Genomic DNA, 11872 nt, shown 5'->3' on the forward strand with positions numbered 1-11872 from the left:
TAATAATAATAAAATAATAATAATAATAATTTAAAAAAAAATAATAATAATAAATAATAATAATAATAATAATAATGATAATAATAATAATAACAATAATAATAATAATAATAATAATAATAAAAAATAATAATAATAATAATAATAATAAAATAATAATAATAAAAAAATAATAATAACAATAATAATAATAAATAATAACAATACTATGAATATTAGTAACAATAGTAGTTGTGGTATTATAAGCATTGTCCGTGCATTTCTTTTTACTCAAAGATCTCTTCCCTCCCCAGGTTCACAGAGCAGCATTTCCAGAAAGGTGAGAGGTGAAATATTTGTGCAGATTTGAGATATGAATAAACCCCCCCCCCCTCCCCTCCCCTTCCTCTGTGATGTATCATGGGGCTGGGAATTATTTTGTTTTGGTCTTAAAGTCTATGTACAAAAACATACTGGTCTGATCCTGCAGTCGTGTGTTAGGGCTCATTCACACGAACATGAATCTCGTCCATGTAACGGCCGTTAAAACAACAGTCGTCACACAGACTCATGCATTTCAATGGGGCAGTTAACACGACCATAGTTTCAAGGGAGCTTGTGTACGCTCCTTGAAAAATAGGACATGTCCTATTTTACTGCGTGTCACACAGCCCTCCATAGACTAGTCTGTGGGGATTCCGTGACCACGCATCCCGCATGGGTCCACCTCGGACGTATAAAACTGCTACGTTCATGTGAATGTATCCTTACCCTCATCCATGCCTCCTCTTGTACTGTTTGTAGGTTAGCAAGAAAGTAAAGAAGATGGAAGTGGGTCACCTATGACTGCAGGATCAGACTACACAGGGTTTGTTTGTAGTCTGTAACCATGGAGACACAGTGGTCTGGATAAGAGCTGTACACATAAAACCAGAGGAGATTTTGAATCAAGACTATTTGCAAAGTTGCTTCATTTTATATCATATATCAAATGTCCAGAAAATAATTACATTTACCCTTAGAGAGGAACATTGGGGATAAATATCAGAGAAAATCACCAATAAACTAAGACAGTTATTAGAGATCTGATGCAATATCAGTAGCTCAGAACAACTTCATCCCCATTAGTGAGCCCCACTGGATCCCCACTAGTAATCCCCACTAGATACCCATTAGTAAGCCCCATTGATTCTCTTTAGTGAGCCCCACTGGATCCCCACTAGTAAGTCCCATTTGATCTGGGCTAGTGAGCCCCACTGGCTCCTTACTAGTGGGGCCCACTCATCCACCACTAGTAAGTCCCCCTGGATCCCCACTAGTAAGCCGCAATGGCTACCTACTAGTAAGCCCCACTCAACCCCCACTAGTAAGCCCCACAGGATCCCCATCAGTAAACCCCACCGGATCTCCACTAGTAAGCGTTACTCGATCCCTACCAGTGATTGACCCATGTAACAGAACATGCAGTAATATAACAGCTTAACATTGGGTCTGTTCCTTGTATTATGAAGAAACGCTGAAACTTTTGTGTTTGTATTTTAACTTTATTTTAATTTCAAGGTTGTGATTGGAATAAGACATAAAGTTGGGATCTTCTCCAGATCAGGAGACAGAGATTACTCCTGGTTGATGAGCTTTCTGACATCTGAGACCTTCAGAGACCATGTATTGTCCATCAGGCCGTGTCTCATCTTCAACAATGGATACGAGCAGATGAACGAGGACTTGTCCCACTGCACATTCGCGATCCTCTATCACTCCAAGAACAGGGGCAGAGTCAACATTACTGATGTGACAGACAGTCTGTACGATGAGGAACTACAACATCTGTCTATGACTCTCGGTAAGAAGGAAACTCAGACTATCTGCTCCAAGAATGATTGCCGGGGGAGATATAGCCTGTCCTCCTGCCGGTAGATTGGAGGAACCACATGAGGGTTTTGGGCGCTCTTCACACCATTGTGGCTCTCTGTTCTGTCAGGTTTCTGTTGCTTTTTGACATCAAGAATAGTGTAGATTCCAAAAACTAAAAACTCAACGGAAACCTGACAGAGAATTTATCAGCCGACGGGATCCACCGGGATTGGTTCTGATCTGGTTCACAATAGATCCTTCAAAGTTGTGACTGTGAATGACAGAAGACATAATGCTGATGTGAACGGAGCCTTAAAAGCAAATGGTTAGGTTTAGTGTCTGCGTTATGTTCACATCTGCCTTGACCGTTCCGTTTTTATTGCATCCGTCAAATTTTATGGAAATGGAAACCAAAAAGGTTCACCCGATCCATCAAAAAACGAGAACTTTACCTTCCAGTTGTTTCTGTTTGCATTCCTCTATCCTACGTTTTTAACGGATCCGTTTTTCCTGTATTTATTTATTATTTTTGTTTTCCTTTTCTGGATGTGGGAAGTGATGCGCACATTAAACGGAATAAATAATATACAATCGGAAGATATTCTACTTGTATCCGCCGTCCCTTGACTTCAATGTTGAAAGAAAAACAGAAAGTTCCTTTCCTTCATTTTACAAAAAAATAATAATAGTGAATCAGACGACGCTATTGTCTCCGGAAAAAAATGGAGACCTGGCGGAACGGAGGCAAACGGAGCACAACCGAGGCAAAAAAACCTCATGAAATGAATAGTTACTTTGAAGGAAAAGTTTTTTTCCGTTTTTCTCTTGCTATGACGGAGCAGAATAACGGAAAAAAATAACGCAGATGTGAATGGAGCTCTAGAGATAGACTGTATTTAGAGATTATCTTAGGTCTTGCTCACATCTGCGCGGGGGCCTCCGTCACAGATATGGTAGAAAATACCAGAAACCATAGCGTAGTAAGCTGCGTTATTGTTTCCGATGGAACGACGGACACCATGACGGAAACCTGATGTAGCCCACTAAAGTCAATAGGTCAGTCGGGGGGGGGGCGATGGTGTCCATCATGCAACGGAACCGGCACTTCCAGTATTCTCATTGTCCTGCTCTTCTGATGGGGCAGAACAACGGAAACACTGACACAGGTGTGAACGAGGCCGAAGAGTTAGGGTTGCGGTAAGAAACAAGTTTAGGGTTATGTTTAGTATTAGGGTTAAAGCTACGGTTACTTTAGGGTGAGGGAAAAATTTAGGTTAAGGGTACGGTAGGATTGCGATTAATTTTAGAGAGGATTAGTGTAAAATTATCGTAGACGTTGATATTTATCATTTATTGGTGTCAATTATTCGTTTCATTATTATTATCTTATAGTAGAAGTATCTAAAATGAAGCTGATCGCAGACATAAGGGGTCAGAACGCCCATGTTCCCGTCTCTTCCATTAACATGTCTAGTGGCTCAGCACAATCTTGATGATTTTTCTATAGAGGGGTGATAAGTGGCTGCCTCGTAACTCTGGTGCCGCTTATGCTATGGACAATAGGATTGGATGGGATCAAATCCCCCCCCCCCCCCCCACCACCACCAGGAGACCTCGGTAGTATTTAGTTCCATTGACGTGAAATTGTCGGGGGCTAAACCTTGTTCTTTTGGGGGAAATCTTATTCTGTTCTGGAGGGACGTGTCCGCCTACATAACTACACCAATGATGATTATCCGAAGAAGGGACGGAATAAGATCCCCAGAAGTTCTGTAGGTCACTAATCTATCTGCTGTTCTTGCAGAGAAGAAGAATATAATGGTGATAATTGATGATGTGGAGGACACGAGTGATCAGGAGAAACGCCAGATCTTGTTCTCGCAACCGAAGATCGCCGATTACGCCAATGACCTGATCCTTATTTCATATGAAGACAAGACTGGTAACAGGGGGCAGACGGCAAAATCAAAAATCCTGCAGCGCTTCCTCAGGCTTTCAGGTATCAGACATCATGCACCTCACTATTCATCATCCTAATGTTGAGGTGTCCCACGTCTGGTGCTGTAGACAATATCTACTAATGAGTCTGCGAGGGGCACAGATGTTACTCTAAGAGTGGGACTTATTAGAACTGTTAAATACAAGAAGAACTTTCTGAATTTGCAAAACTTAAAAGCCAAAGAAGCACAATTAGTGTAAGGTGGTCCTAATACAATGAACCAAAGATGATCATCCAGAAGACATTTTCAGGGCTTTGATCGGGTCACACAACGGTCAATCATGGAAGGGGGTGTCTGGTGGACGAGGTTTGCACCTGTTTTACCCTTTGATTATATATATGAAAGATCATCTCAGGTTAAAAAAAAATATTTGTCTCTTTTAGATGAAAGACAAAATTGTGAAGCTACAGAGACACCATTAATAAGAGCCTAGAAATCCGTGCACTTGTCTAAGGGAACCGTCCTGTTTGTTTTACAGATGCAAGATTGGAATATCCACCAGCAAAGTCAGGATATGAAAATGTGAGTAATGAAGAATCTCATCATCATCATCTATACATCAAATCAACTGTCCCAAGGAGTCGTCCTCAGGGGCGGTAACTGGAGTAACGTGATTAAGGTTCACAATATATTATATAATATCTTATTACTGGACCATGACCATCTATGACTACACCCAGTATATACCCTGTGTAATATCTCCATCTATGACTACACCCAGTATAGACCCTGGGTAATATCTCCATCTATGACTACACCCAGTATAGACCCTGGGTAATATCTCCATCTATGACTACACCCAGTATAGACCCTGGGTAATATCTCCATCTATGACTACACCCAGTATAGACCCTGTGTAATATGTCCATCTATGACTACACCCAGTATAGACCCTGGGTAATATCTCCATCTATGACTACACCCAGTATATACCCTGTGTAATATCTCCATCTATGACTACACCCAGTATAGACCCTGGGTAATATCTCCATCTATGACTACACCCAGTATAGACCCTGGGTAATATCTCCATCTATGACTACACCCAGTATAGACCCTGGGTAATATCTCCATCTATGACTACACCCAGTATATACCCTGGGTAATATGTCCATCTATGACTACACCCAGTATATACCCTGTGTAATATGTCCATCTATGACTACACCCAGTATAGACCCTGGGTAATATGTCCATCTATGACTACACCCAGTATATAAACTGTGTAATATCTCCATCTATGACTACACCCAGTATAGACCCTGGGTAATATCTCCATCTATGACTACACCCAGTATAGACCCTGGGTAATATGTCCATCTATGACTACACTCAGTATAGACCCTGGGTAATATCTCCATCTATGACTACACCCAGTATAGACCCTGGGTAATATCTCCATCTATGACTACACCCAGTATATACCCTGGGTAATATGTCCATCTATGACTACACCCAGTATAGACCCTGGGTAATATGTCCATCTATGACTACACCCAGTATAGACCCTGGGTAATATGTCCATCTATGACTACACCCAGTATAGACCCTGTGTAATATGTCCATCTATGACTACACCCAGTATAGATCTGGAGTAATATGTCCATCTATGACTACACTCAGTATAGACCTGGGGTAATATGTCCATCTATGACTACACCCAGTATAGACCCTGGGTAATATGTCCATCTATGACTACACCCAGTATAGACCCTGGGTAATATGTCCATCTATGACTACACCCAGTATAGACCCTGGGTAATATGTCCATCTATGACTACACCCAGTATAGACCCTGGGTAATATGTCCATCTATGACTACACTCAGTATAGACCTGGGGTAATATCTCCATCTATGACTACACCCAGTATAGACCTGGGGTAATATGTCCATCTATGACTACACCCAGTATAGACCCTGGGTAATATCTCCATCTATGACTACACCCAGTATAGACCCTGGGTAATATCTCCATCTATGACTACACCCAGTATAGACCCTGGGTAATATGTCCATCTATGACTACACCCAGTATAGACCCTGGGTAATATCTCCATCTATGACTACACCCAGTATAGACCTGGGGTAATATCTCCATCTATGACTACACCCAGTATAGACCCTGGGTAATATGTCCATCTATGACTACACCCTGTATAGACCTGGGGTAATATCTCCATCTGTGACTACACCCAGTATAGACCTGGGGTAATATCTCCATCTATGACTACACCCAGTATAGATCTGGAGTAATATGTCCATCTATGACTACACCCAGTATAGACCTGGAGTAATATCTCCATCTATGACTACACCCTGTATAGACCCTGGGTAATATGTCCATCTATGACTACACCCAGTATAGACCCTGGGTAATATCTCCATCTATGACTACACCCAGTATAGACCTGGGGTAATATCTCCATCTATGACTACACCCTGTATAGACCTGGAGTAATATCTCCATCTATGACTACACCCTGTATAGACCCTGGGTAATATGTCCATCTATGACTACACCCAGTATAGACCCTGGGTAATATCTCCATCTATGACTACACCCAGTATAGACCTGGGGTAATATCTCCATCTATGACTACACCCTGTATAGGCCTGGGGTAATATCTCCATCTATGACTACACCCTGTATAGACCCTGGGTAATATGTCCATCTATGACTACACCCTGTATAGACCTGGGGTAATATCTCCATCTGTGACTACACCCAGTATAGATCTGGAGTAATATCTCCATCTATGACTACACCCAGTATAGATCTGGAGTAATATGTCCATCTATGACTACACCCAGTATAGACCTGGAGTAATATCTCCATCTATGACTACACCCTGTATAGACCCTGGGTAATATGTCCATCTATGACTACACCCTGTATAGACCCTGGGTAATATCTCCATCTATGACTACACCCAGTATAGACCCTGGGTAATATGTCCATCTATGACTACACCCTGTATAGACCCTGGGTAATATCTCCATCTATGACTACACCCTGTATAGACCTGGGGTAATATCTCCATCTGTGACTACACCCAGTATAGATCTGGAGTAATATCTCCATCTATGACTACACCCTGTATAGACCCTGGGTAATATCTCCATCTATGACTACACCCTGTATAGACCTGGGGTAATATCTCCATCTGTGACTACACCCAGTATAGATCTGGAGTAATATCTCCATCTATGACTACACCCTGTATAGACCTGGGGTAATATGTCTATGGTAATATAATTCAGTTAATGTCATTATTTTACAGCAGAGAGGAGCTGTCACCTATCCATCTTTAGAGAGATCAAGATATCCACCTTACCTGGCTCCTACAGAGCTGCCACCCTCTTCCATGGGACGAGTAAGTCACACATTTCTGCTGTTTTTGTATAGGGTATCACTCTATAGGGTTTCTGTAACCTCGGGTAAACACACATTAGTAGTCCCCTCTCATTCTATCATATGAGAATGCTCATGTACAGGTATTACACCTCAGCTCCACCATTGCACAGGGGTGTACAGGTCAATGTACTCTATGGAAGGTTTCAGCTTGGACTTTGTATACAATAATATCAATTCTATTTTTCGAAATTAATATTTCGGCTTCTGTCTAGGTCGCACCAACTCCATCAAGATCTGCCATTGGCATCTTCTCCAGATCGGATGAGTATGATTACTTCTGGTTGAGGAAACTGCTGACATCAGAGGACTCTGGACATAAAGATGTTCTATGTTACAAGATTTCTGCTAATGATATTGAGACATTTCGAGAGGTGGCCTTTAAGAGTAAGTTTGGGATTCTATATCACAGTGTGAAGAGGGGGAAGATCCGTCTCACCGATGTCAAGGATTCTCTGTATCACCAGGAGCTGGAGCAGCTGTCAATCAAACTTGGTGAGAGGATTTAATATGATCCAGTAAGAATCCATTTGTCTTATTCTCGTCTTCTTCCTTCTATCTTCTAATTTTCCTCCTTTCTTTATATACTTCAATTTTTATCTCCTGCATGTCTAGTCCTCTTCTTCCTTCTCTCTTCTTCTTTCCGTCTTCTTTGGTGTCTCCTCTTTCTCTATATGATTCTCTTATTGTGCTCTTCTTCACCATCTTCTTCCTTCTCTCTTCTTCATCGTCTTCTTCCTTCTCTCTTCTTAGGTCACTCTTCTATCTCAATATACCTCTCTTTTTGTCCTCTTCTTCTCTCTTCTTAGGTCACTCTTCTATCTCTATATACCTCTCTTTTTGTCCTCTTCTTCCTTCTCTCTTCTTTGGTGTCTCTTCTTTCTCTATATACCTCTCTTTTTGTCCTCTTATTCCTTCTCTCTTCTTCCTTCTCTTCTCTTTGGTGTCTTTTTTTCTCTCTCTCTCTCTATACCTCTCTTTTTGTCCTCTTATTCCTTCTCTCTTCTTTCTTCTCTCCTCTTTGGTGTCTCTTCTCTGTTAACCTCTCTTTTTGTCTTTCTTTCTTTCTTTTCTCTTCTTTGGTGTCTCTTCTTTCTCTATATACCTCTCTTTTTGTCCTCTTCTTCCTTATCTCTTCTTCCTTTTCTCCTCTTTGATGTATTTTCTCTCTCTCTCTCTCTCTCTCTCTCTCTCTCTCTCCCTCCGTCTCTCTCTATACATATATACCTCTCTCTTTGTCCTCTTCTTCCTTCTCTCTTCTTTGGTGTCTCTCCCTTCTCTATCTATATATACCTCTCTTTTTGTCCTCTTATTTCTTCTCTTTTCTTTGGTCTCCCTTCTTTCTCTATATGCTTCTCTTTTGTCCAGTTCATATCTTGTCCTCTTCTTCCTCATCTTCTTTCTTCCCTCTTCTCTGTTTCTCATCTTTCTCTACACTATATCCTTCCATTTGTACACCCTTCATGCCCTGTCCTCGTTTTTTTCCTCTTCATCCTTCTCTCTCCGTTGGTTTCTCTTCTTTTTCTATATGCTACTATTTATGGTCTTGTCCTCATCTTCTTCATTCTCTCTTTTTCTTCTCCTCTTTTTCCTTCTATTTTTATATCTTTCATTTCTCGTATGTGTCCTTTTTGTCCTGTTCTTTCTCTTTTCTTCTGTTCCTATTCTTTCTCTGTAGCGTTCTATTTTCTGTGACAGTTTTTTCCTTTCTGTCTCATTGGTCCAGGGAAGAGGAAGATGATTGTGGTGATTGATGATTTGGATAATAGTAGAGACACGATAAAGCAGAAGATCCTGGAGAAGCAGCCCAGCCTGGGACGACTGGCTGCTGATATCTTCCTCTTCACCGTTGCTGAGAAGAAGGACGTGAATGATCAAAGTCAGAGCAAACACGGAAGTAAAATGAGCAAAACAACAAGGGACAAAATCAGTAGTATTAAAAAAATGCTGACCTAAATATCATCACCGGAGACTGAAACCTTGTTCTATGATCTCCAAACCGATTATCTTTAATAAGTAAATGTGGTAAATGGGAAATTCCTGGAGAGTGATTTCATATCTGTTCATATCCCCTATTGAATCTTGTTAACTGTCAGTGAATGGAAACCTTCGCTGTTGATATCCAAAGGCTGAAAATCTGTCCAGGTCTAGTGCTATGCACAATGCTGAAGTGTTTGTTACAATGTATCAGCAGAAGTGAGAGCTTTGAGTCTGGAGTCCGGGATAGGCGATGGATTTGTAGTGGGTTGGTTCCTGACAGAGCATAGTCTACACTGATACATTGTGTCAGCTGTGTGAGCAGGACCAGGTCAGGACGGGTTTTACGGACTTGAATGTAAACAAGAAAGTTCCCATTCGGTAACATCGTTGAAGTTGAGAATAAATCAAATAATTTTCCTTTTGACAGATAATGAAGGCGTCATAACAAACTAGAATGACACAGGGGATAGGTGGATGGTTTGTATTCGTCTCCATCGAACAAAATAAATAAAATAACTGTACAATTTAAAAAAAATAGTTTCTAGTGGAAATTATTGACTCTCGATTTTACAATTTGAACACGAGGTGTAAATGAGCCGCTGAGCGCTGATCTCCTGTAGATGAACACGGAATACCTAATGATAACACGGAGAGGCGACACGTCAGGGATCTATTGTAGGGTCCCAAAGGGAAGAGCAAACATTTCTGGAAATAAAAACAGACACAAATAAGAAATAATCTCCCGTTCTCATCTACTGAGGAAGAAATACATAGTAAAATGAGGATCCTGGAGAAATCTTCACCGAAGTCACTTCTATTCGCACGTTGTACGGCAGATACACGGGGGAGGGGCAGGCGTGGGTTTTATTCTCACGTCACATGAATTTCAGATTTTTTACTGTTTTCATGACTGGTTGTGTTTATTATGACTGTATGTTCATTGGATTGTTGTTGTTTTTTTGTGCAATGTCTGGTGTTTTGTTTGCTTAGCAGCATTTTGATGTTACATTTTGTTGGTTTCTGTGCATTGTGTTACGTTTTGTCGGTTTATGTGCATTGTGTTACATTTTGTTGGTTTATGTGCATTGTGTTACATGTTGAGTGTTTATGTGCATTGTGTTACATTTTGTTGGTTTATGTGCATTGTTTTGTGTTTTGTTGGTTTATGTGCATTGTGTTACATGTTGAGTGTTTATGTGCATTGTGTTATATTTTGTTAGTTTATGTGCATTGTGTTACATTTTGTTAGTTTATGTGCATTGTGTTACATTTTGTTGGTTTCTGTGCATTGTGTTACGTTTTGTCGGTTTATGTGCATTGTGTTACATTTTGTTGGTTTATGTGCATTGTGTTACATTTTGTTGGTTTATGTGCATTGTGTTACATGTTGAGTGTTTATGTGCATTGTGTTACATTTTGTTGGTTTATGTGCATTGTTTTGTGTTTTGTTGGTTTATGTGCATTGTGTTACATGTTGAGTGTTTATGTGCATTGTGTTATATTTTGTTAGTTTATGTGCATTGTGTTACATTTTGTTAGTTTATGTGCATTGTGTTACATTTTGTTAGTTTATGTGCATTGTGTTCCATTTTGTTAGTTTATGTGCATTGTGTTCCATTTTGTTAGTTTATGTGCATTGTGTTACATTTTGTTGGTTTATGTGCATTGTGTTACATTTTGTTAGTTTATGTGCATTGTGTTACATTTTGTTAGTTTATGTGCATTGTGTTCCATTTTGTTAGTTTATGTGCATTGTGTTCCATTTTGTTAGTTTATGTGCATTGTGTTACATTTTGTTAGTTTATGTGCATTGTGTTACATTTTGTTGGTTTATGTGCATTGTGTTACATGTTGAGTGTTTATGTGCATTGTGTTATATTTTGTTAGTTTATGTGCATTGTGTTCCATTTTGTTAGTTTATGTGCATTGTGTTACATTTTGTTGGTTTATGTGCATTGTGTTACATTTTGTTAGTTTATGTGCATTGTGTTACATTTTGTTAGTTTATGTGCATTGTGTTACATGTTGAGTGTTTATGTGCATTGTGTTACATTTTGTTGGTTTATGTGCATTGTGTTATATTTTGTTGGTTTCTGTGCATTGTGTTACATTTTGTTTGTTTATGTGCATTGTGTTACATTTTGTTAGTTTATGTGCATTGTGTTACATTTTGTTAGTTTATGTGCATTGTGTTATATTTTGTTGGTTTCTGTGCATTGTGTTACATTGTGTTGGTTTCTGTGCATTGTGTTACATTGTGTTGGTTTATGTGCATTGTGTTACATTTTGTTGGTTTATGTGCATTGTGTTACATTGTGTTGGTTTCTGTGCATTGTGTTACATTTTGTTGGTTTCTGTGCATTGTGTTACATTTTGTTTGTTTATGTGCATTGTGTTACATTTTGTTAGTTTCTGTGCATTGTGTTACATTTTGTTAGTTTATGTGCATTGTGTTATATTTTGTTGGTTTCTGTGCATTGTGTTACATTGTGTTGGTTTCTGTGCATTGTGTTACATTGTGTTGGTTTATGTGCATTGTGTTACATTTTGTTGGTTTATGTGCATTGTGTTACATTTTGTTAGTTTATGTGCATTGTGTTACATTGTGTTGGTTTATGTGCATTGTGTTACATTTTGTTGGTTTAT

At 39.6% G+C, this 11872-nt stretch overlaps 1 protein-coding gene across 1 annotated transcript in view; it reads left to right on the forward strand.

Annotated features, from left to right (window-relative positions):
• The window catches only part of LOC142698228 (uncharacterized), a 17159-nt gene extending 7888 nt beyond the window's left edge, over positions 1-9271 (forward strand). Inside the window, exons 8-14 of the mRNA XM_075847868.1 lie at positions 277-319; positions 1540-1822; positions 3638-3832; positions 4312-4355; positions 7116-7208; positions 7462-7741; positions 8973-9271. Of these exons, the coding sequence (XP_075703983.1) occupies positions 277-319; positions 1540-1822; positions 3638-3832; positions 4312-4355; positions 7116-7208; positions 7462-7741; positions 8973-9202 (1168 nt within the window). The 3' untranslated portion in view covers positions 9203-9271. The remainder of the gene's footprint in view (positions 1-276; positions 320-1539; positions 1823-3637; positions 3833-4311; positions 4356-7115; positions 7209-7461; positions 7742-8972) is intronic.
• Positions 9272-11872: the final 2601 nt, after the last annotated feature.

Source organism: Rhinoderma darwinii, unplaced genomic scaffold (genome assembly GCF_050947455.1).
Source record: "Rhinoderma darwinii isolate aRhiDar2 unplaced genomic scaffold, aRhiDar2.hap1 Scaffold_1003, whole genome shotgun sequence".
In the NCBI taxonomy this organism is placed as follows: domain Eukaryota; kingdom Metazoa; phylum Chordata; class Amphibia; order Anura; family Rhinodermatidae; genus Rhinoderma; species Rhinoderma darwinii.